Source organism: Canis lupus, chromosome 3 (assembly GCF_003254725.2).
Source record: "Canis lupus dingo isolate Sandy chromosome 3, ASM325472v2, whole genome shotgun sequence".
Taxonomy (NCBI): domain Eukaryota; kingdom Metazoa; phylum Chordata; class Mammalia; order Carnivora; family Canidae; genus Canis; species Canis lupus.
Window position 1 is genome coordinate 36,787,152 of NC_064245.1, and position 26,606 is coordinate 36,813,757.

At 42.2% G+C, this 26,606-nt stretch overlaps 1 protein-coding gene across 5 annotated transcripts in view; it reads right to left on the reverse strand.

Moving 5' to 3' along the window:
• Window positions 1-4,070: 4,070 nt before the first annotated feature.
• CHRNA7 (cholinergic receptor nicotinic alpha 7 subunit) overlaps window positions 4,071-26,606 on the reverse strand; it is a 135,002-nt gene continuing 112,466 nt past the window's right edge. For 4 of the 5 annotated variants that reach the window (XM_049108004.1, XM_049108002.1, XM_025437399.3 and 1 more), the window contains 6 exons: window positions 22,732-22,811; window positions 17,424-17,591; window positions 16,248-16,544; window positions 15,200-15,286; window positions 12,318-12,427; window positions 4,071-7,929 (listed from right to left, as the gene is read on the reverse strand). In XM_049108004.1, the coding sequence (XP_048963961.1) occupies window positions 7,411-7,929; window positions 12,318-12,427; window positions 15,200-15,286; window positions 16,248-16,544; window positions 17,424-17,591; window positions 22,732-22,811 (1,261 nt within the window). In that variant the 3' untranslated portion in view covers window positions 4,071-7,410. The remainder of the gene's footprint in view (window positions 7,930-12,317; window positions 12,428-15,199; window positions 15,287-16,247; window positions 16,545-17,423; window positions 17,592-22,731; window positions 22,812-26,606) is intronic. The other variant, XM_025437403.3, reaches the window with a different exon arrangement.

Below are 26,606 nucleotides of genomic sequence, written 5' to 3' on the forward strand. Positions count from 1 at the left end.
AAATATTAAAAAGAGAAGGAGAACTTTAAGAATTACAAAACATAGCAGTAGGATTTGTTGATGGGCAGTATTTGTTAGTAGGTAAATTCTTAAAAATACAACACAGCAAAGGAGGGACTGGTAATAAGGTTTTTGGAGAAAAAACTTAAATTTAAGGAGAATATATAATTTAAATGAGACACTGGAGAGTCAGGAAAGGTTGAAGAAGTGGGCAGAATTGTGGAATATTGTGCACTCCTGTGATTTCTAAAATGGGATGTACTGAAGATACAATGATGTTTGACCACAAGAGTTCAAAAAGACTGAAACTGTGGACAGTACCAACCTCTCCCCAGGTGTGAGACATCAGTACCCCTCCTCCATATTATGATAAGCTCTGATATTAGAAAATCAAACCCATATGCAAATTAAATACATGGTAATTAGATAAAGAGCCATGAGCAGTGAGGTCAAGTCTCGGGAAGATTGGGGAGTGTTTGGGTCAGAAAGAATTAGTAATGAGAGGTATTAAATTATGTGAGAAAGGGCTACTTCCAGAGGCCTGTGCCTCAAGATGGCTTCTGGTTAAAGCTTTAAATCAGTCTGTCCTCCAATTAACTGAGGTCATCACATCAGTAGAATGACTAGTCACATGTGCCACATTTGTGCTGCCTGGCCTGGTTTGACTCTCTCTAGCTCCTAGTGCCAAGTGAAGCTCCTGTCCTTGCCCCAGACGCCAGTGCGGAAGGTGGCTCTTCCCAGCTGTTGCTCCCCTTGCACAGTGTTCAAGCTGTCCCAGGACAGATCAAGTCAGGACAAAGCTAAGAGGGACTGTAGCTCCCCCAAACTGATGCAAATGTCTAAGTGTTTGGTGTCTGAAAATACAAAAACAAAATCCTTGGCAGGTCATATCAATAAAAACAGAAGAAAGAAGAGGTGTACATGATTAGAAATGAAAAACTGAAAAGTAGCCATGAATGCAGAGGAAACTGAAATACCCTAAGTGCAATGTATTATAAAAATTACGCATATATGTTGAAAAAAATGGAGTGTAATTCATTTTCTTAAAAAAAATATGTAACTAAAGTTGACTCCAAAAGTGCTTGATAACCTAACCTGCCCAATGGGAGTAATTCAGAAACATATCAGTGGATGCCCAGACAGCCCTCAGGTGAGTTCTTTTACACTTAAGAAAACCAAGTAACTGGAGATTAATAGAGATTCTGCTGCCAAAAAAAGCAGCAGAATGATTAATCTCAAAGATCAATGTTAATAGGAAAAATCACAAGTAGGGATCATCTCAGGAACATAACAGCAGTTTGGTCTTAAAGAATCTATTAATATAATACAACATACTACTAGAGCAAAGGGGAAAACCTCCTGATCATCTCCATGGATACTGAGAGGCTGTGACAATAATCTAACATCTACATTTTCCCCAGAAAGCCTTAATAGTTTGAGACTAAGCAGATACTTTTCTATTATGACAAGGAAAATACATGTCTTCATATAAGTTGAACGGTGAGACACTGAACCATCCCATTAATGTCAGGAGTAAAATAGGTATGCCACCTGAATCATTATTATTTGATACTGTTCTCAAGTGCAATTGCCTAAGGGAAATTATTGGAAAGGAGAAGGCAAAAGAAAACCTTAGAAACAATAAGAAAATACAATTAAAGTGGTTGATTATGACATTAATATACAAAATCAACTACATCCTATACATCCAGTTAGCAAATAAAATGCAAGAAATCATCCCATTGAAAATGGTAGCCAAACAATAAATGATCTAGAACTAGACAAGAAATTCATAGGACCTATCTGAACAAAACCATAAAAATCTACCAAGTGGCATAAAATTATATTTGAATACAAGCCTTGACTGCAGCATTCTTGAATCAGAAAACTCATATATAAACTCATTGTGACCTCAATGAGGGAGGCAAACCAAGAGAGTCTCTTAACTACAGGAAACAAACTGGGGGTTGCTGGCGGGGAGGTGAGTGGGGGCATGTGGTAACTCGGTAATGGGCATTGAGGAGAGCATGTGATATCATGATGAATTACTGAACTCTAGATCTGAAACTAATGATGTTCTCTATGTTAGCTAATTGAATTTATTTTTATTTTTTTAATTGACCTTAATTTTTTAATAATAAATTTATTTTTTATTGGTGTTCAATTTGCCAACATACAGAATAACACCCAGTGCTCATCCCGTCAAGTGCCCCCCTCAGTGCCTGTCACCCATTCACCCCCACCCCCTGCCCTCCTTCCCTTCCACCACCCCTAGTTCATTTCCCAGAGTTAGGAGTCTTCCATGTTCTGTCTCCCTTTCTGATATTTCCTACCCATTTCTTCTCCCTTCCTTTCTATTCCCTTTCACTATTATTTATATTCCCCAAATGAATGAGACTATATAATGTTTGTCCTTCTCCGATTGACTTATTTCACTCAGCATAATACCCTCCAGTTCCATGCACGTTGAAGCAAATGGTGGGTATTTGTCGTTTCTAATGGCTGAGTAATATTCCATTGTATACATAGACCACATCTTCTTTATCCATTCATCTTTCAATGGACACCGAGGAGGCTCCTTCCACAGTTTGGCTATTGTGGACATTGCTGCTAGAAACATCGGGGTGCAGGTGTCCTGGCGTTTCATGCATCTGTATCTTTGGGGTAAATCTCCAACAGTGCAATTGCTGGGTCGTAGGGCAGGTCTATTTTTAACTCTTTGAGGAACCTCCACACAGTTTTCCAGAGTGGCTGCACCAGTTCACATTCCCACCAACAGTGTAAGAGGGTTCCCTTTTCTCTGCATCCTCTCCAACATTTGTGGTTTCCTGCCTTGTTAATTTTCCCCATTCTCACTGGTGTAAGGTGTTATCTCATTGTGGTTTTGATTTGTATTTCCCTGATGGCAAGTGATGCAGAGCATTTTCTCATGTGCGTGTTGGCCATGTCTATGTCTTCCTCTGTGAGATTTCTCTTCATGTCTTTTGCCCATTTCATGATTGGATTGTTTGTTTCTTTGGTGTTGAGTTTAATAAGTTCTTTATAGATCTTGGAAACTAGCCCTTTATCTGATACATCATTTGCAAATATCTTCTCCCATTCTGTAGGTTGTCTTTTAGTTTTGTTGACTGTATCCTTTGCTGTGCCAAAGCTTCTTATCTTGATGAAGTCCCAATAGTTCATTTTGGCTTTTGTTTCTTTTGCCTTCGTGGATGTATCTTGTAAGAAGTTACTGTGGCCGAGTTCAAAATGGGTGTTGCCTGTGTTCTCCTCTAGGATTTTGATGGATTCTTGTCTCACATTTAGATCTTTCATCCATTTTGAGTTTATCTTTGTGTATGGTGCAAGAGAGTGGTCTAGTTTCATTCTTCTGCATGTGGATGTCCAATTTTCCCAGCACCATTTATTGAAGAGACTGTTTCTTCCAGTGGATAGTCTTTCCTCCTTTATCGAGTATTAGTTGACCATAAAGTTTAGGGTCCACTCCTGGATTCTCTATTCTGTTCCATTGATCTATGTGTCTGTTTTTGTGCCAGTACCACACTGTCTTGATGACCACAGCTTTGTAGTACAACCTGAAATCTGGCATTGTGATGCCCTCAGCTATGGTTTTCTTTTTTAAAATTCCCCTGGCTATTCGGCGTGTTTTCTGATTCCACACAAATCTAAAATAATTTGTTTAAATTAAAAAATGTGTATGAGAGACAGAGAGAGAAAAAGTGGAAGGATGAGGCAAGAAGTGTTGAGGGGATGGTTGAGTTGAAAATATTGATATTCATATGAAAATTTGATATTACCCTGAACAAGGCTTCAGAAACTAAAGGCATTTACAGAGAGACAAATTAATTAGAAATAGCCCTAAAACACTTATAGGGATTTAGTTTACAAACTAGGTGGCATTTTGAAAAAAATGGGGAAAAGATTAACTGTATTACAGGGATACACTATTACATACTTTTTGGCACAACTGACTAACCATTTGGAGAGGAAAAAAAGATGCATTTTTGCCATTTTCTGCAGTAAATGAATTCCAAGGAGTTAAAAGATGTAAACAAGTGAAACCATAAGAATTTAGAAGAATATATGAGTACATTTATTTATAACCTTAGAATGGAGAAGGCCTTTTAAAACTGGAAACAAACAAACAAAAAAACTGGAAACAAATCCCAGGATCTACCAAGGCAAATATGGATAAATTGACAACATAAAACTTTAAACTTTCTATATGCTAAGAAATAACCAAATCAATAAATAACATCAAAAGATAAATAAATAAAAATATTTTCTAAACAAATTGGAATATTTTCAAGATATAAGAAAATTTCCAAAGTACACAGGCAAATTTATTAAGAGAAAGCCAAATAATCCAAAATTATGTAAAAGACATACATTTACAAAAACTGAAATTTCTAAAATATATCTGAAAGATATTCATTCATAATAAAATGAACTAAATCAGAATAACACTGCAATATAATTTTTCACCAGATTGGGAAAAAAATTAAGTTTGATAATACCCAGTACTGAGAAAGTTGAGTAATTGGCCTTTTCATTATACTTTTGTAGGTATATCCATTGATCAGTATTTGGAGGGTAATCTGGCAATATCTACCAAAACATTAAATGCACATAGCCTTAAATCCAGCAATTCTACTTCCACCTTAGAATTTATACCAAGATATGGTCATAAAAGTATGCTAAGATATAAATCAAGGATGCTAATTACAGATTTGTATATAAAAATAAAAACTGGAAATACTCTATATGTTAATTAATAGACTAACCAAAGAAATTATGTGCACCAAGACAATGGAATGGTAAGCAGCTATTAAGAAGAATGAGGTAGATCTTTATATGTTGTTATGGAAGGATAAAACACTAAGTGTAGAAAGCAAAATGTAGAGAGCTGTGCATAGCGTGAGCTGTAGTAAAGGAGTCTCTCTTCATGTTCCCTTTCTCCCCCTTCTGGCCTCCTCCTTTTCTTTTTCTTCCTTTCTGGAAATGGCCCCCAGTCCCCAGAAGTTCTTTCACTGGTAGCCCCTGTAGCCATTAACACTTTTCTTATTACATGTGCATCTTCTCCTTATTATTATTTTTTTAAATGGCAGAGTATTATTTGAGTGGTCAACATATAAACTACTTTTGTTTGCTTTTTAAAATATTTTTCTGTATAAAATACAAAATCAAAAAGGTTTTTTTTTTCAAGAAAAAATGTTGTAGGGATTCATTTTGCAGTAGTAATAAGAAATGAAGCATTCTCTTTTTATCAAAACACTTCTACCTGTGTCTACAATAGACAGAAAAGAGAAAAAAGACTGTGCATTGTTCATCTGTCCCATGTAGAATGGGTGAACTCTGAGGACAACCCCGCTCCAAAGGGCATGATGCTAGAATGCCCTAACTTATCAGCCTTCTTGTCGTAAACAAGGTTTTAAACACTTTACTGCACACTCAGTGCTTAAGTGCCCCCACCCACACACACACAGCATGCACAAGCCTCCTTTCTCCTCAGTGCAAACAAATCTTCTCCGATTGACTTATTTCACTCAGCATAATACCCTCCAGTTTCATCCACGTTGAAGCAAATGGTGGGTATTTGTCACAAACAAATCCATGTGCATTACCCAGAAATGAGTGAAATAAATGGCTGGAGAAAGGTATGCAATTTTTTTGCTCTGAAAATCTAATCTCCCTCATAATATACCGATCTCAGGGGTTAGAAGCAAATTAAGGAACCCCAAGAGCTCCAAGCCTTCTGTAGTTTCGAGCTCTGATCTGTTACTAGATGAAACAACAGAACAGGAGAGATTTTGTTGTGTCTCCCTCTAATCTCATTAAAAAATAAGAAGACTGGGAAGAGGCAGAGTGATCAGTATCAGCTAGATAATGTAAGTGGAGAACTGTGTCACCATATGGGTTTAAAATATCAGAAAGGGGGACAGAACATGAAAGACTCCTAGCTCTGGGAAGCGAACTAGGGGTGGTGGAAGGGGAGGTGGGCGGGGGGTGGGGGTGACTGGGTGGCGGGCACTGAGGGGGCACTTGACGGGATGAGCACTGGGTGTTATTTTGTATGTTGACAAATTTAACACCAATAAAAATAAATTTATTAAAAAATAAAAAAAATTAAATTTTCCCTTGCTTTCAAAATGCTTATCTCCAATGAATCTACCTGTTCAAGCCATCTTTCTTGGCTAAAGCTGGGGTAGTTGAGCTGTGGGAAAGCAGATCCCTAAATGCAAGAGACTGAGTTACTGGTTGTACAGCCTGCCAGCCCCTCCTGCTGCCTTCCACTGGCATTTCATCCAGGAAACCACTGGCCACATCATCTCCTTCCCAGTTCCTGTCATACAAGGAACCAGAAGAGGTCCCAGACTCTGCCCCCTGGCCTTGATACATAAAGAAAAGCATAGCATACTTTCACTTTATGTTGTGCATTTGTATGTACCCACACATTTATTCTAAGACTAATCAACTCTAGTACATGAGAAGCATCTAATAAATTATTAAAACAAAACAAAACATATAGCTGATTTAATTTAACTTTAGCTATTACATTGGGCTGATAATTCTAATAGAACTCTATTTGTCCTTTGGGTTTTTCAGAATAGAGCGAAGTCAATTCCCCAGTGTCTGAGGGTAGCACAGGAAGTGTGGAAGTCACCTGGGATCTCAGAAATCCCTCTGACTTGCCCAGAGCTGGTCCTAGTTCAGAATCAACACATATCTGTGTCCTCCATGATTCCCCCCACAGGGTAGGTTGGCAGAAATCAGGCTGGTAAAAGCACAATGTCCAAGGCCAACTATCTCTCTCTCTTAAAATGTAGGAACAGTGTAAAATTGTTTCTGTCTGCCATGTCTGGTAGAGGAAAACAAAATCTGAATTGCAGAAAAAAACAACAGGTTTTAAGTTTTAGTTTTGTTTCCTTTTACCAATTATTTGAATGAATCTAGTGAGTGTGGTTTATTACTATTACTACTTTCAATCTAGGTTTATAAACAGGCAAAAGCATATGCTGAATTTTCATGTAGACTCTCTTGGCAAGTGACATGCAGGCATGCAACCAACTGTACAGGTCTCCCCTGGCAGTCCTGAGCCAACCTGACTTCTCTGAAGGGCTCACCAGACTTTGGAAAATGGGAAAAATGACCTCTCGTTGGTGCTGGTGACCCCATGGACGTCCCAAGAATATCAAGTAGACCATCTGAGAGGATTAAAAAAAAAGCGTGCTGAGATCCTATTACTGAAAATAACAAGGTAATTCTAATTAACATGACTAGCAGCAAGCGCAACGGGTAAATCAGCATCCTCACGTCTAGTGTGGCTGTGGGATTAGCACCCCAAATTCTCCCCAAGCCAACTGCATCGCCTGTCTGTGCTTTTCCTACATGCTGGGGATCAGGACCAGGTTAAGCAAAGTCTTTGGATACTGCCTCGACGAAGTTTGGAGCTGACATCAGGATGCCGATGGTGCAGATGATGGTGAAGACAGAAAAGGCCATGAGACACAGGCGGTCCACCACGCAGGCCGCGAACTTCCACTCACTGCAGATGGCATCACTCTCGTCCTGGCAGCGGAAGCGGTTGGCGATGTATCGGATCTCCTCTAGGATCTTGGCCAGATCCGGGTCTCCCTCCGAGGGCTGCCCGCCATGCAGGAGGTGCTCGTCGTGCGTGGGGGAGCAGGCCATGCGGCCACACACGACACCGGAGTCGGGGGTGGGGGCACAGTGCACACCATCCAGGCCACGGAAGCCGATGTAGAGCAGGTTGCCATTGGTGGTAGGCGGCCCTGCCACTGCGCTCATCTCCACACTGGCCAGGCTGCAGCGGCGCTGCTTATGCTGGCAGGCTGGCCGTACCTTGTCTTCCCCCGGCCTCTTCATGCGCAGGAACCATGCACACCAGTTCAGAAGGATGACTCTGGTCTGGGGAGACAACAGGGCAGTTAGGGGTGGACAGGAAGTGAGCATCAGCTGATCCTGATCCCAGCCCTACTAGGTGGATCCTGGGAGTGACAGGCCCCCACCACTTCCCAGGTGAGCCTACACAGGCAAGCAGTGCCAATCAATGCCTTACAATGGTTGAGTCACATGTGAGCCTAGAGTAAATCAACGCAGGAAGTCATCCTACAGATGAGCTGAATTCTCAGTGGCAGACAGGCTGTAGTCTCAGGGCAGACAGGCATGTCGGAGGAGAGGGCTAGCTTGCAGAAAGAGCCCTGCCTGAGCTGTGTGAACAAGACAAGTCACTTTCTCTTTCTAGTCTTTCCTCATCTGTAACTAGCGTCCATCATACCTAAGTGCCAGTGAGGTACCCTGGTATGTCATGGCACTCTTATAGGGGCACACCCCTGGAGATTTAAAATTGTTTCAAGGGCAACCCTATGATACCTATCAGATGCTGCATGATCCCCTAGCTGGGGCAGTTCAAACTATAACATCAGGTCCCTTGCAATGATAGCATATCATTGCAAAGCAGGTTTTTGTTGTCCTGATCAAAAGCAAGTGCCAGGGGATCCCTGGGTGGGTCAGTGGTTTAGTGCCTGCCTTTGGCCCAGGGCGCAATCCTGGAGTCCCGGGATCGAGTCCCACATCGGGCTCCCGGCATGGAGCCTATTTCTCCCTCCTCCTGTGTCTCTGCCCCCCCCATGTCTATCATAAATAAATAAATCAATATTTAAAAAACAAAACAAAAGCAAGTGCCAAGAATGTCAATGTGGAACAGAAAATGAGGGTGCGTGTGCTGTACCAACAGGTGCCAAGTGGCCAGTCATAAGTACTTATTAAGTCGTTTTGACTAATGTAATAAAGAAAGCCATTAGGTATTTCTTTTGCCTTAGGGGCTATGAAAAAAATCCTTGAGACACTGAAGGTGCTGTGAACCAGGGAAGTTTGGGAACCTTCAGCCTGATTCATTAGGCTGCAGTGGAGACTAAGATGATATGCGGGAAAGTACTTGGAAAAATATAAAGCAGGAGCTGGCAGACTTATGGACCACATAATAAAGTCCATAAGGCCTCTTATGCAACTACTTAGTTCCACTAATAAAGTACAAATTAGTCATGAAAACATGTGAAGAAGCAAGCGTGGCTTTTTTCTGGTAACATTTTATTTGCAAAAGCAGCTCGCAGGCTGCATATCACTGCTGGGGCCACAGTTTGCCAATCTCTGGTTTGAAGTGCTTTATCAACATACATTGCCTACTTGCATAGAAGACACTGGAGAGAAATCACTGAGATTTCTTATTTTTCCCTCTAATGAAAAGAAAGAGCCATGTGAGGCCATGATCCAGGTCAAAAAAAAATTTGCAAGCTTATTTAGACAAGTATATGAAAAGTGTGCCCTTTCCCTGAGATTACCCAGATAATGGTTTTAATTTTGATTTATGATTGTGGGTGAATTCCATGAGCAACACAACAAATATGTTTCCCACCTGCAAGTACAGGCAGTAAGTTGTGAAGTTCATGTCTGTAGCACTTTTTAATGGCATCTTATCAGAGATAACTGCAGTAGACCAGTCTGGAGACAAGCAATGAAAAGAAGGCGAAAGAGCAAGTTCACTGCAGCTGTAAAGAGAACTGGGTGATGGGCATTAAGGAGGGCACATGATGTGATGAGCACTGGGTGTTCTAGGCAACTGATGAATTACTGAACTCTACATCTGAAACTAATGATGTACTGTATGTTGGCTAATTGAATTTAATTTTTTTTTAAAAGATAACCCTTTGTTCACAGCAGATAGCATTCTATATATATGTTGCCTACACCCTATGGACAAACCTCCAGAGCCTGGAAAAGCCTGTCTGCGTACCCAGGAGGATTTTCCATGATCAGTAAGGAACAGGAACAAACACATGGCCTCACATGAATCCAAAGGTCAGTCTGGCCTTCCACAGGAGTCTCAGAATACATGCCATCTCACTTGGGCCTCTTAGGGGCTCTGAGTATAATGAGTATATGAGTAAGTATAATGCCTCCACCCATTTTACAGATAAAGAAACTGAGGCTTCAAAAACCGTAATAAATTGGCTCAAGGTCTTATTGTAAGCAAGTCACCTATATCTTTAGGCTGCCACAGCTCATTTAAAGAGTCTATGAAGTGTTCTTCAAAACTCCTGTGACTCTAGCCCATGCCCCACTTCAAAGGCACTGGAAGATTGGACCAGAGCTCAAAGGAATACATTGGGCAATGAGTGCGTCTTAACCCTGGGGTAGCTGTACACATGGAGTGTGTGTGTGTATTGGGGGAAAGGGTCTGTGCATACCCTGGAGCACATTTCAAGCTAATGTGATCCACACTACCAATGATCCACACACTATTCCATGGCCTGAATCATTAGCTTTCAAGGCTACAGCATCTCAAGAGATGAAATGATCCTCTTGGCACTTATCAAACTGCTCATGACCTCTTCTGTTAGGTTATGGTTTTGTGGTTAGCTGCGTAAATGTCACATAAAGCCAGGCACCAGCAGTATCTTCTTCATAGAAACACATCATAATAAAAGTCCTTTGGAGGTTGTTTATGTTTCCAATACACATAGAAAGAAAGAAAAATGCAGTTGGCTCCATAGATTGAAAATGAGCAGTACAAGCTTCATATTTCATTTGTAGCCATTGGTTTTAATACACGCCTGTGCTGATCGGTGAAAAATTAGGATATGCTTTTAATTAAGATTTTTTTCTGGACAGTAAAGTATTATCAGGCCATTAAATATGGTTTTGTGTCTTCATGTCTTAAACATAAATAATAATATGTGGTGTTAGTTTTACACTTGCATAAACAAACATTTGAAGGATAATGAAGAAATTACTTAAAATGACTATCAGTATTAGTGTTGGAAGCACAGTGAGGGGCAGGAGTGAGAGCAGGATTTCCTTTCCTGTAATTTACTTTTATTTTGACTTTTGAAACATGTCAATGTATTATCTATTTCAAATGGAAGCAGGGTAGACAGAAAGTGTGTCAGGGTTATAAAAGTCAGATGACATTGTAGGTGAATGTCTGCCAAAGTGTCCCAGCTTTTAATGGGGGGCTCAAAACAAGCCCACAGACTGCAGTGATGTGACATGTGTGGGAGATAGCACCATTTCTGAGAGCTCACTCCACTGCTGATGCAATGAGCTTTGAGAGAAAGTCCTTTTTAAGTGTAAGCATTTGCTGTGGAAAAGAACCCAAGAGAACACAGTAACTTGGTAAGGTCATTTTTTTTTATTTGGATCTTTCCTAAATTCACTTTTTGGTGACTATAAATTGTTGCATAATGAATATTTTTAGAAGGCCTGGGCACTCCCTGTTCCTGGAGGTTATAAAATGCACCTTACTCCTTGCACCTGCATGTAGCACGTTGGTGAGTCTTATACTCCCTTCTGAACTTGGATGCAAGGTTGTAAGTCTCCAAAGCAAACAGGCTTGTTTTGACACAAGAGGGCTCCTTTAGCTCCTACCATCCCTAGGCCATGCTCTCTGGGCAAGAAGACCAGAAAGTTTGCAGGGCCCAAGTAAGAATCAGGGGTGGGAAGCATCCCTCCCCTGCCTTGGGTAAGGGGTCCCAGTATGCTGAGGTGAGGAAAGCCCAGGCCATGTTTGACCCTAATCAAGGTTTCCCGAGTCTCAGATGAGGATAGGCATACAGCTTCAGGTACTGGACTCCAAAGGAGCACAGTATGTGGTTGGATAAGCATCCACCCACATCCCAGTGCATGGTGCTAAGCAGATGCTGGGAAGGTGTGTGGTGTTCCCTGGGCTGACACAACAGGCTGTTAGGTTCAATTGTTTATTTTTCATCCTTTTGCTTTTATCCTATCCCTCTTCCCCACCGGTAACCACTAACCTTTATTTTATAGGCCTGTGGTAAGATGACATTCCTACGTGAATTGACTACATGTATTATTACATGGCTCACTCTCCCTTACCCTTTTCACTCCTCGTTCTGTTTAGAAGATCCAACCACATGGATGAGTGCTTATGTCGTCTGTTGCTTTCAACCACTGCACAGTTCTCCACAGTGTATATGCAAAAAGTAGTTTTATAAACACTATGGTATCAAAATATACAGAGTGGTCAGTATGTGAACCCTGTTCTGGAACATCAGATTACAAGAACAGTGCCATGGACCCCTAAAAGCATGCTCATCATAACTATCCTCTATACAGAGATAATGCAATGATGCAGAGAAGTGAGGAGGTATGGGAAGTACTGCTCTTTGTTTAGGAACACCTAGCTGTTTGTGGGTTTTTAAAATAGACAATTCATCCATGGAGCCTCCCCTGGGGATGGCCCCTGACTTCCTGTGGTGAAGGGCAGAGGAACGGACCCACTTGGGCATCTTGCCACCGTCAGGGTCATGGTGGTGATACTGCAGCACAATCACTGTCACGACCACGGAGAGGCCCACGATGATCATGGTGCTGGCAAAGTACTGGGCTGCAGAGACAAGAGACACAGGGTGAGACATGGGGCCTCCATGGCACAAGCATCACAGTGTGGCAGGCAGAGCCCAACACCAGTCTCTGCCTGCCTGCCTGGGACTCAGTGGCAAAGCCTAGAGCAAGGTAAGGCCACCTCTAGGCCTGCAGACCCCCCCCCACCCGCCGCCAACATTCCCAGCAAGGAGAAGCTGTCCTAGAGCAAGGAGACCCACTTTCCCATCCACACAAGCGGCCTGGCCTAGCTCACTACCCTCTTGTGAACTCTGTCGGCCTCCTCCTTCAGTGAGGGTTAACAGTGCCTCATAGGATTCTGACAAGTTTATTCCCAGGAGAAAAGTGTGGACAGTTATGGGAACTGAAAACACTGGGGTAGTGAGGGTGTGGTCCTCATCATGATAACTGTAAGCCAGGAACATGATGGAGGCAGTGATGTGGAAAGGGCACACCTGGGCATCACCAGAGGGATACCTAATTACTCTGGAAAGTGAGTCTGGTCCCATCTAATAAGAGCTAGGAGGAGATGTTAGTTGTCTGAGGAAGATGTGAAAGTGACTTTCGTGGCTGAGAAGTTTCAGCTCTGATGGGTAAGGATGCATTTTTCCCCCTTGGCCCAGGTGAGAAGCAGCATTGAGCATCTGAAACAGCTCTCCCCTAACCCACTACCCCACCCATGAGTTTAGACATCTATGAGTTTAGACAGGCTACTTGGGCTGTCTGGGCCTCAATTCTTCACCAGCATAACAGAGATGGCAATGCCTTCCTTGCAGGGCTGGTGCAGGAATGAGAAATTATATGAGCCAAGGATGTAGAAGAAAGCCTAGAAAAAGGAAGACATTCTTTGATTGGCAACTTTTATTATTAGACCTTCAGTGTGGCTTTCAGCTCCAGGGGGCTGAGCTCTAAGAAGAGAATATCCTGGTGTGGAGGCTAAGTGCATGGCCACACACTTGGTTAAGAATGCCTCCTTCTCTCCAGGCAGGAATGAACTCTCTGTCCCCCATGGGAACCAAGAGGTACCTATGAAAAGCTGCCAGAGATGGACATTTGAGACTTCAAGTTAGCACCAGAAACCTCTAAGTAGTTGAAGGAGAGTGAACAAAACTGTGACTGCTATAGGTTGAGCTGTGGCCTCCTCAAATGCATATGTTGAAGCTCTAACCCCTGGTACCTTAAAATATGACTGTATTTAAGGACAGAGCCTTTAAAGAGGGGATTAAGTTAAAATGGGGTCCTTAGAGTGGGTTCTGATCCAATCTGACTTGTGTCCTTACAAGAGGTGAAATTTGGATACAGAAAGGAGTACCAGGGATCCACCCAGAGAGGAAAGACCATGTGATGGCACAGAAAGAGGGTGGTCATCTACAAGTCAAGCAGAGAGGCCTCCAAAGATATCAAACCTGCTGGCACCTTGATCTTAGACTTCCAACCTCCAGAACTGAAAGCAAATACATTTCTGTTCTGTAGGCTATCCCTACAATTTTATCATAGCAGCCTGAATAGACTAATACAAAGACCCGTGGAGGTATCCAGGGTCAAATAATCTCAACAACATCAGAGGCCTACAGCATCCCATCTTTTTAGACATGGGCTAAGCATCAACCATGCCTTTTTCCCACTGGGTCATTAGTCAAGGCAGGGCCTGGCAAGTGCCCTGTAGAAGGTGCTTTCCATTGCAAGTCTCTATTAAAAGCATTGTGTTGGAAGATAGGAAGAGTGGCTCAGACCGTCAGGTTGAAACATGGTTCTTTGCCCCCTGGATGGTAGTGAGACCCACTGATAGGAACACCCACCAAGGCTTTTAACACCAACAGTCTCTCTCTCTCTGGCCAAAATATGACACATTAAGGGAACTCACAAAAAAAGAGCCTTGGCCTCCTAGTTTGTGAAGCCTAGGGGTATCTGTGTATGATAAACAGGCTCCCATACTCCTACCCTCCCTTACTAACCACACAGGGTGGCCCTCAGGTGGCATGGGCCAACAGAAATAATCACAAACTCTGTTCTTCTTTCTGAACTCCATCACCAAACTGGAGTAGTGATTTTCATATTAAATCTAATATCCACCGTTAGAATGTTTCCTTCCCATTCTTAAAACTGGCTTGGGGGTCTGGTTCCCTGACCAGGAGCAGAATCCTGGCTGTAGTGTAAAGAGTACCAGATCCTGACCACTAGACCACTGCGCACCCCTCTGTATATTCTTGCCTATTCTAATCCAGAGAGATGCATAGCCACAAATGATGCTATCTCCTATTTTGGCCATTCTGCCCTGGGCAGGAGGTCATGCTTTATATCTGTCTTGGCCAAAACATATTTGTCCTGTTTACATTTCGTCACAAGCTTTAACTTTATCCAGAGACATCGAGGTATCTCAGGAAACAAGGGCCAGGAGTTAAAATGTGAGCCCTTCCCATTCTGACAAAGGATTTGTAGAAAAACAATAACTCAAGATAAAGAAACAAATCTCTAACAAATCTTAAAGAAAAAAAATCTCTGGCTGCAGAACAAGTGTGAAGGGGAGAACAATGGGAGGAAGGGTACATTTCCGCATCTTCAAGCCAAACCACAAATCTGGACTCCCTGCACTCCCCTTATATATGCCCAGGTGAGCAGAGGCCATGGTTCACTCTGAACAGTTACAGCAAGTCACTCCCTCTGGGCGTGTGGCTGTCCAGGATATAGACAACAGGTTTCTGCTCTGTGCCTGTGCTAGGAAATTCTGGGCACTCTCTAAGCCTATGTCTTCAAGAGAGGCCTGACACTTGCTTACCTATCAAGGGCACCGAGTCAGATGTCGCAGGCATGATCTCAGCCACCAGCAACATGAAGACCGTAAGAGAGAGTAAAACTGTTATCCCTAAAACATAAACACACAGCAGTGCCTGAGACAGAAGACATGATAAGGCTCAATTCCATCTAACTGTGCCTAACCTGAGATTCAAAGAACTAGAGAGGTGTGGAGGAGCGGTCAGTGACATCCTGAAACCAAATGCAGGGTTATCTGTATTTATGGGCATGGCCATTTTTCTGGGGACTGTTCAGATCATTTACCAGAGTCCCAGATGGAGGTAAGTTTGGGAACGAGAACTTTAGAACAACAATACACAAACGGTTACTGAACTTAACAGAAATATCTCTCATTTTCTTAATTATATTAGGATTGAGAAGTAGTTATGTATAGCAGGGAGAAAAAAATGCAATCTGAAGATCTGACTTATGGTCTTGATTTCGCTGCTTACGAGCTATGTGACTGTAGATATGGGTTTGAGGATGATTTCTATATGTACTAAATATGACCTTTAGTAACTCTTTAAGATGTTGAGAAATTAATTTCACCATTCTAAGTATTAGTTTTCTTATCTTCCTATTGGATAGTTGTAAGAAATTACCCTGTGTATGGCAATATACAGATTAGCAAACTAATACTAAACTAACTGTTTCCTGTCCCTAACGAATGCCAGCCAGCTGCCACCAAGAAACAGGATGGGGTGGCAGGAGAGAAGAAAGTAAGGTACCTCAGGACAGAACCCAGTGGTCTCTTCCTGGGCATTCCTATCTTCTGTGGAAGATCAAAGAATCCTACAGATTCTCCAGAGGGCATGGGCATCTAACATGGAGTCTAAATCAGGAGCCCACAGTCTCGGGGAGATGCCCTGCACTGGGAGGTCAGTGTGTGATGCACCAGGCAGGCTTTGTAACATCTCTGCACCCAAGCCATGACATGTCCTGCACTGTCCACAGTGATCCCTACAGAGCTGACCTCACATCAAGGCCCTCCCATCCTGTCTCAGACTTCTGCCCAAGATCAGGACACTCACCCAGGGAAATCTTCTCCCCTGAATCTGCAGGGAGCAAGAAGACAAGGAGGGCTAGCGCAGAGATAAGCACACAAGGGATGAGCAGGTTGAGGCCATAGTAGAGGGTCCTGCGGCGAATGGTCACTGTGAAGGTGACATCTGGATAGGGCTCTTTGCAGCACTCATAGAACTTCTCACTCCGCTTGCCTGGGATTCCTCCATGAGTAGCAGGGGAAAGGAAGCATGTCTGAATAAAATGACCCTGCTTGTTTATTTTAATGGGTATATCACACAAACAACCATGGAGTTTGTTAAATGCTAAAAAACAAACAAACAAAAAACACCTGGGTAATCAGTGTTTGAATAAACTTCCTTTCTGGTTTATTAGAGTTATTCAGGAATGTCTTAATGATCCTGGAGCAAATTGGGGGAATTTTTTTAATGAGTTGGAACTAGATGTGGTATATAGTGAACATCTGTGATCCCCTCAATATTTGTATGTTGAAATGCTAACCCCCACAGCATTGATATTTGGAGATGGAGCCTTTGAGGGGAGCAGTGGGATTATTGCCCTTACAAGAGGCCCAGAGAACTCCCTACTCTCTTCTGCTACATAAGAATATAGCCAGAAGACACTGAAGACAGCCATTCAGGAACCAGGAAGTAGGCCCTCAGCAGACATTGGATCTGCCAGTACCTTGATGTTGGATTCCCAGCCTCCAGAGCTGTAATAAATAAACTTATGTTGTTATAAGCCACCCAATCTATGGTACTCTGTCATAGCAGCCTGAAGGGACTAAGACACCATGATTATAAATAATAATACACTATAAGCTTTAGATTATTATAAATGTAATTATTGTTTTCTATTTAAAATCATCAAATATAGGTTCCCATGAACTGCAATTTTCTGTCCAACCTGATTTTAGGAATCGAATGGACTCTAATAGTACAGGGACACCTATACCAGCAATGACTTGTTTAAATAGCTGCACATTTCTCATGGAAAGCCCTGAGTTTTCTAATTGTTTTTTGTTTCTTATTGTATAGCTCTTAGTAAATTATAGAGATTGCTGCAGGGATCAATAAATGCTGACACTAAAACGCAGAGTGAAAAATCCCTAACTTTTAAAGCCAGCACAGGAATAAAAGTGGCTTCCTGCAAGGTTGCTAGTCTCATGTCTTTTCTGGGCTTACCCACAAGGTCCCATTCTCCATTTGGGATGTAGCCACTGATGTCTGCCTCCTGCATCTGCAGATCCAAGGACCACCCTCCATAAGACCAGGACCCAAACTTCAGCTTGCACTGCTGCACATCAAAGGGGAACCAGCGCACATCGATGTAGCAGGAGCTCTTGAATATGCCTATGTGGGCAACAAAGCAGTTGGAAAACTGATATGGAAGGGGACTGAGCTGGGCTTTAAATACATAGCAGTCTTACACTGCTGGTGGGAATGTAAACTGAAAGTTTGGAGATTTCCATAAAAATTAAAATAAAACTACTATATGATCCAGTGACCCCAATTCTGGGTATATATCCAAAGGAAACAACATCACTATCTGGAAGAAATATCTGCACCTCCGTGTTCATGATATTCACTGCAGCATTATTTGCAATAGCCAAGGAACAGAAACAAGCTAAGTATCAATGGATGGATGAACAAAGAAAAGGATTATCAAATCACACACACACACACACACACACGGACACACAGACAAAATGGAATGCTAGTCAACCTTTTAAAAAGATGGAAATCCTGCCATTTGCAATACTATGGATAAACCTGGAGGGCATTATAATAAGTGAACTAAACCAAAGACAAATATTGTATGATCTCACTTACATGTGGATTTTGGAAGAAAAAAAAAGCTAAACTCATAGAAACAGTGAGTTGCCAGGGGGCTGGGGAGGTGGGGAAGTGGACAGGGGCTGGTCAAGGGGTACAGACTTTCATTTAAAAGAGGAGCAAGTTCTGAGGATCTAATGTACAGCATGGTGACTCTAGTTAACAATGCTGTATACTTGAAATGTGCTAAGAGAGTAGAACATTCTCATGAAAAACAAAACAAAGCAAAACCCAACCATGGGAGGTAAAGGATGTATTTATTAACTTGATTGTGGAAACCATTTTACAATGGATATGTATATTAAGTCAGCATGTTGTGCACCTCATCACATTTTCATTTGTCAACTATATTTCAATAAAGATGGAAGAAATTTTTAAATAAAAATGAGTAAATAAATACAGAGCAATCCCTTGAGTTTCTAACCTCATATGCTGTTTATAATATGCAGTGTCTATTCCTCCTGGAAAGGGTAGGCAAGTTAAATGATAAATTATTTTTTTGATATTCAGTATGTCTTTTTGGTCAGTACCTCAGGCACACATTGTTCTGGCTCACCTGTGTTCTCTTCAAGAAGAGGAGATGTAGGCTCCTGGGCCTTGAGATTGAGTGTGACTACAGAGGCCTTCAGCCCCTCCTCCTCCTCCAAACTACAGGCAGACCTGTCCAGAACAAGCTTGGTCTTTTTTGGAAAGTCTCTAAAGAGGAAGCTCTGATGAAGCTTCATTTGTCTTTTAAACTTCAAAAACAATACCCACCATGTTTTGTTGAAGACTACTCTAAAGGATTTCTGGGCAAAGAATTAGACATTCTGTAAACTTGCTCATACCATGCATCTTCAAACTCTAATAAGAGAAAGTAAAGAATGTAAAAAAAAAAAATCCCAGAATAACTGATAAAAATGATGAAGGGTTTAGAAGCAGAATATAAAAGGGTTTAGAAGCAGAATATAAAAGGGATGTGTGTATGTGTGTATGTGTATGTGTGTGTGTTTGTGTCTCTGTTTAGTGAGGAGCTGGGTGTGCATTTCCTTAGGTTAAAAATTGAGAAAAAAGGGGAGAGGGTTGGAAGGAAAAAAATTGAGAAAAAAAATACAGGGGCACCTGGGTGGCTCAGTCCATTAAGCATCTGCCTTCAGCTCAGGTCATGATCCAGGGTCCTGGGTTTGAGCTGCACATCAGGCTTCCTGCTCAGTGGGAGTCTACTTCTCCCTCCCCTTCTCCTTCTGCCCCACTCCCCTGCTCATGTTCTCTCGCTCTCTCTCTCTCTCAAATAAATAAATAAAATCTTTTAAAAAATTGAGAAAACTCTTGGTTATCTAGAAATATATGTGGAGGATAATTTTAACTCATGTAGATTCTAGACTAAGAACAGAACAAAGACTGATAGGTTTAAGTTGAAGACAGTGCTTGGATACAAGGAGCTTCTAATGAGAAGGGTGTCTTCAACCTAAGACAAGCTGGAGGTGAATTTCTGGCAGGTTATGGAGAGGAGGACAGATAAACCCCCTCCAGTAACTTATGCCCATGGACTCCACGAGGTCCAGAAAAAGGCCTGAAGGCAGGAGAAGGCACAAAGAACTAATGGTTCCTCTCTTCTGGGGACTGGGTCAGTGCTCTGTATATTTCTACTATTAAATTAAAAAAAAAAAAAGAAGAATGAATGGAGGAAGGGATTCAACAGCCTTGCCAACACTAACCCTCGCGCCCCACAGCCAAGCCGGGGAAATTTAAAAAACTTTCCTGTCCTTTCAAGTTCCTTTAAGTAGATATGATGTACACCCAATGTTCATAGGGAAGCTACAGACACTGCCCTCCCATTAATGGGCTAGATCCCCCCAAACCCACATGCTTGTAGAAAATGTAACTCTAGGGGCTCCTGGGTGGCTCAGCAGTTGAGTGTCTGCCTTCAGCTCAGGTTGTGATCCGGAGTCCTGGGATTGAGTCCTGCATCGGGGTTCCTGCAGGGAGCCTGCTTCTCCCTCTGCCTGTGTTTCGCCTCCCTCTGTGTGTCTCTCATGAATAAATAAATAACATCTTAAAAAAAGAAAAGAAAATGTAACTCTACCTAATTGAATTATTCCATTTCTACAAAACAGCCAGAGAAGGAGAATCTCTAGCGATAGAAAGTAATCAGTGGTGGCCTGGGGCTGGTAGTGAGGTGGGTCTTAACTGCAGATCATCAAAAGGGATTTTGTTGGGGTGATAAAAAAAAATGCTCTAACACTAGATTTTGGTAATGGTTGTACAATTCTGTGAATTTACTGAAAACCACTGAACTGTGCACTTGAAATGGGTGAATTGTATGATATGTAAATTGTACAACAAAGCTATTAAAAATTAAAATATGAAATAAAAAGAAAGGTAATTTCATTACCAAAGTCTCTATTTCAAATCTTGCACCCAAAGCACCTTTTTTTCTTTTGCTTGTGCTTGGTTGCTTGAACAGAACAGCATCCCAGATAAGTTCTACCAGACCTAGGGCACACGCTGGCTGCCCCAGGCCAGGAGCTCCCTTAGGCTCCTGCCAGTGTAGGGGAGACTGCCACACCCACACCCACAGCACAGCATGCCCTGTCCTTCCAGGCTCCTGGAGCCACAGAGGCTGGGACACAGGAATGAAGCACAGAGGGGACTGCTGTACCCAGGCAGCCTGGAGCTTAGAAGTGCTGCTTCTTGTAGCTGAAAATAGCCTCAGCCTTCAAAACAATCTGCAGCACCATATTCTTGTATACTGATGACCACCGGAGATTGTTTTCTAAAACAGCCCTCATAATAGAAATTGCAACTTACAGGCTAGGGAAGAAGAATGTAAGTGTGTGTGTATGATGGAAGACTCATCCCATAGCCTCAGTCTCCTAGGGGCCTGCTGTGTGGCAGAAAGCATGCTTGGGCTGGGGGATGGGTGAAGGAACAGGGGAAGTAGCAAGGAAGCACAAGTTTTAAGGCAGAAAACTGAAAATCTGTGTTTCTTCAGTCCATACAAACATTGGGAGGTATTTACCTTTGATGGGTTTAATCACTCACTCGTGCATTTATGACCAGATGGGCCAGGCACCTGGTTGACTAGTGGTGGTTCTATGGTTTGTAAACACACTATCTGCCCACAGGATGCTTATCATCTGCTAATGAGAAAGAATGTGTAAGCAACAAGTCAGGAGACAAGGCCAGCTTTGCAGTGTGCTGTGAAATGAAGGTGTGAGACTGGGATTTACTGCAGCAGAAATGCTCTGGTGTGTGTGGTATGTGGGGAGTGTGGTTGGTGCTTGAATGAATGTATGTGGATGTGTGTGTAAGAGATAGGTATGTGGGGTGTATATGTGAAGTATGCGGTGTATAATATATATGTGGTGTGGGGAGGTTACTTGTATGTGAATTTGGTATGGTGTATGTGGTGTATAATGTGTTGGTAGGTGTATGGATATGGTATAGGTGTGTGTGTGGTGTTTAGTGTATGTATGTGGGGTGTGTGGCTACTGTGAATGTGTGTGGATATAATAAGAGATATAATAAGAGAAAGTAAATGTGTGTGGAAGGTATGTATGTGGGGTGTATATGCGAGGTATGTGGTATAGGTGTGTAGCATGTGTGTGGTGTATAATATGTGTACGTGGGGAGTGTAGTTGCTGTGTGAATGTGTGTGAATATGTGTGTGGAGGGTATATGTGAGGTGTGTGGTATAGCTGTGTAATGTGTGTAATGTGTGTGGTGTGTAGCATGTGCATGTGGGGGTGTGGTCAGTGTATGAATGCGTGTGGATTTGAGTGGGAGGTAGGCATGTGGGTGTATATGTGAGGTGTAATGTGTGGGGGTGACAGGTATGTGGATATGGTGTGAGGTGTGTGTGTGTGTACTGGTGTTGAGGTGGGAGTTGGCTAAAGACTGCCTGGGAGCAGGAAGTTAAACAGTTGCAGAGGGGGAGATAATCCTGGAAAACAATGTAAAAAATATCATGTATAAGATTTTTTAAACTACTAATATCTGCCTCACAGCATAAAACCCAGGTTCCTCATGCTCTGTATTATTCAGTGAGCAGTCCAGGGCCCAATGAACTGAGAGAAATGAAGAGCTGGTGGGAAAAAAATCGATCCCAGGAAGCAGTTAACCATCAACTGGTGGCAAAGAAGAGAAGCTCAGTCAGGAATAAGGCACTAATGAGCCCCACTTTGAAACCACTTGCTCTTATATATAACACACTTGCTTGTTAATGCACATGCTCAAGAAGCCAGCAAGTCCAGCATCGTGCCCTCAGCACCTGGGGAGCAGAAACTGCCAAGATGATATGTGGTCTGGCGGGAGGTGAAATGGCCATTGGAAATAGAGTAGGGAAGTGCCAGGATGTTTGGCTTGCAGGCTGTAAGGAGAACCAGGAGTGATCTGCTGAGGGAGACCTGCTTTAGCTGTGGATTAATTTTAAAGAACACTTGGCACACAATAAGGACATATAATACACATTGGCAAAGACCCTTTGAGCCAAGACAAAAATAAGGATGATGGCATTGTCGTGTTCAGGAAACATTTGTGAACACAGAGGGGAAGAAAGCAGGAAGGGTTGGGTGTTAATGAGGCAAAGGATGCCCACCACTCCTGTGAGCATGTCAGGACTGGTGCCTGAACTCACTTCAACTAACTACAGGAGGACAAAGGAAGTGGATCTTACCTGGAGGGAGGTACTGGCAATGCCCAGAAGAATTAACTAACACGTTGGTGTGGAATGTGGCATCGAATCGCTCATCAGCACTAGAAACATGAAAAGGATTTCATGAGTCAGCACTGCCAGGCGGTGGACTCCCAGTGCCCTTAGGTCTGTCCTGACTGCAGCTAGAATGGCTTTGAGAAGTACTACTCGGACGTCTGGATGGCTCAGTGGTTTAAGTATCTGCCTTTAGCTCAGGTCATGATCCCAGGTCCTTGGATCTAGTCCCACATCAGGTTCCCTGCTCAGCAGGGAGCATGCTTCTCCCTCTAGCCCTCTCCACTGCTTGTGCTTGCTTGTTTTCTCTCTTCTTCTCAAATAAAATAAAATATTTAATTTTTTTAAGTGCTATTCTTCATCCTCAGGTCATGCCAACACCATTTGCAGCTGGCCTGGGAGATCTTCTCAGAGCACAGGTTGGTAGCAGCCAATGTCCACCCCCACACACACCCATTTCATATGCACTGTTATTTTCATATGCACATAAAACAAAGTTTTCTTAGCCAAACTTAAACCTGAAGACAATTTCATTGGACATCAGCAGATAAGAAATTTCTCTATATATAGGAGATAAAGGGTGGGTAGAGGCACTCTGTCATTGACAGCCCCATGAGGGCAGGGATTTTGACCCACTATCTTCAAAGCTCCAGTTCCAGCCTCCTGAATGCATCTAACTCTTGATTGTACTTAACCAATGCATCTTGAATGACTGAGCTGCAAGCACAGGAGGCTGCTGGGCACCAGCAGAGCCCAGAGGCATCCTGGGCTCCATGGTTGGCAATGACAGGAAGGAGGGCAGGTGAAGAGAGCAGAATTAGGTACAGGTTTTAGACAGTTGCACCCTAGCCCCCTGTGTGTTCATGTTCAGAACCTCCCACACCCAGGAGTTACCAACTTGAATAAAGGGGGTGGGAGGAAGATACAAAACAGGAAAAAAGAACAATTAAAGCCAATAGCCCTTATTATCCACATCTTTTATCTTCTGTATTCTGATGCTTTGCTGACCCTGGAGAAACTGTCCCCCCTACCTGGCCCCTGCCAGGGTGGCCAGTTTCTAGAAATAGGAAACAACTTGCTTACCAGTGCATCTCTCAAATGCAAACCATCTAATCCAGAGCCTATACCCTAGCCATCTCCTTTATCAAGGTCTCACACTCCAGCCTTCTATCCCTCTGTCCTAACAACCTTAAGGCCAGGTACCAAACAACTAGTGACAGCCCCTATGATCCAGAGCCCACTGAAATTCTTCAAACTAGCCAATCCTAACCCTGCTCACCCTGTCTTGCCAGTTCCAGTCCACAACAACAGCTCTTTTCCATCCAAGATGATGCAATCAACAAAAGGAATAAAAAATTACTCAAAAAAGTAATATCCTCACAGAAATTCAAGAGAATACTGCATTGAGACAAAACGAAGAGCAGTATGAAAGTTAAATATGATTTATGAAACAATTTTTTATCAATAGGTGGGAGGTTTGGCTGAGAAGAATCACAGAGATGACATGTAGGACAGAGATGAGGCAAGCCTCCAGAGTACAAGACCAGGGGAACTCACTCAACAGAGGCTGGAGAGACAACAGGACAGGAAACTAGCAAAGAAATCACACAGAGAAATGCTAGAGCTGAAAGATACCAGTTGAACATGAAGGCAAAGGGAGACGCTTTCAAGAATACTAAGGCCTCAGAGAGTTTGTGTGTATTTAACGTATATTTTCTTGGTCATAGATTTGAGGATGAGCGCTAGGAAAATGAAGGTGAATACTGAAAAAAAAAAAAGGAAATAAACTTTTGGACTACACCTAGGGATCAAGATAATGGATTTGCATGATGAGCTATGCAGGGCTTAGAAAAGGTGGGGTCTTACAGCAAGACATGAGGGGTCTCTGAGGAGAGCAAAGTAGAGTTAGAGCAATGGAGAAAACAAGCTGGGAAACATTATGGATTCTATTAAGGACACATTTTTTTTTTCTTAAGTTACCATAATAAGTAAGAAAAAAAAATCAACCAGAAACTTCAGGGGAAAAAAAAACTATACAAAAAAGTCAGGGTTTGAATATGAAATAAAAATGTGATGTAGTGCAGAGGAAGAAGGAAGGGATACATATGAGGCTGCCTTAAAAGGATAATCTTTTGAGAGGAAGGACATACCTACCTCCTTACTTGCAAGCACACAGTGAGAGGGAGGAGGAGGCAGGCTCAAGATGCAAATATCTTTGCTTGACTGTGGTCTGTACCCAACTGTCTCAATGAATCACATGATAAACAGTGACTAGGAACAAAATAGCTGAAAAGGTGGATCTTCACAAAATCGCTCTAGATCATACCATAATTTGCAAACTAGGTTCTCTGGATCCGTGAGATTTTCTGGGTATGCTCTGGAGTTGATTCCATAAATGTAAACTTAGTGTAAATGTTGATAGTGTAAATGTTGATTCCGATATTCTCTTTTCCTTGTATTCTAAAATAGTAACACAAGTCCAAACACACTCAAATGACTTCTACAAAATTTTAACTTCAAACTAGAAAACCAATGGATCAATACATGTGGCTCATTTAACTCCTTTTTGGCTGAAAGTTAAACTAAAACGTCTCTTTCCATGCCTGTGCCTGTATTTGAACCTCTTGTAAATGAGTCATCCAGTAAGATTTCAGTTTTGCACACTCTTTTTAAAGAAATCCACATTTGAGCCTCCAATTCCAGCAAAGAACCTGCACCCTGCTGCCCAGCACAGAACTGGCACCTGTTCCCACCACTGTAGCTGCAACAACTGAAAGTGTCATGTGATGCATGACACAGGATGCATAGTTTTGCTTATTTTAAGCTTGGGTTTCTTCTTGCTGATTTTTATATTTATAACAAAGACTATGAGCATCTGTTAGATCAGTGACTTAATTCTGGAAAGAAAAAAAAAAAGAAGAAGAATTCCTCCAAGCTCTTCCTCCACACATTTGGATCAATTTAATTGAAGAGACTCTTGAGATCACAAGACAAATGAGTAAAAACAAGATAAAAATCTGTTTCCATTAACAACAGTTTACCTGTGTGACTCACTGATTTCTAAACAGTTAAACCAAAATAGAATGGGGAAAAATCAGAGGGGAAGACAAACCATAAGTGACTCTTAAGTCTGGAAAACAAATTCAAAGTTGCTGGAAGGGTGGCAGTAGGTGGGGGGATGGGGTAACTGGGTGATTGCATTAAGGAGGGCACATAATGTGATGAGCACTGGGTATTATATGTAACTGACCGAATTATTGAAAAGGACATCTGAAACTAATGATGTACTGTATTTTGGCTAATTGAATTTAAATTAAAACAAAAACAGAATATTGAGATAAACACAACTGTTAACACTGTTATCGATATCAAAATTCAAATCTTAATATTCATTTTGGCAGTTTTAGGGTTCTTTTCTATTTTATACATAAATGATATAAAAGCAAACTGCTGTAATAATTGTATGCTAATACCGCTTTATTGGCTTTGGCCATTAGAACTGGAGATAAAGTTTGTTTGTAAAAGGTCTCTATGGCTAAAGGCTGAGGCTGAACACAGCTGAACCACTGCCATGACACAGGAGGTGAGCATCAGTACTGTTTGTCTCATGGACTATGTGCGTGCAGCAGATAGTGACCATGAGGGCATTATGATAACACCGATAATCATGGGAGCTGGGGTGGGCCCACAGAACTTGGTTCACTCCTCTGCTCTGATGTGCATGTGAAACCTTCTGTTATTAAGCAGTCTGAATATATATACTGCTTATGTACTTAAGACATGATGTACCCTCTGAGTTCTTGAAGACTCAGGCACCTGGCAACCTCATTCCCTTTGACAGC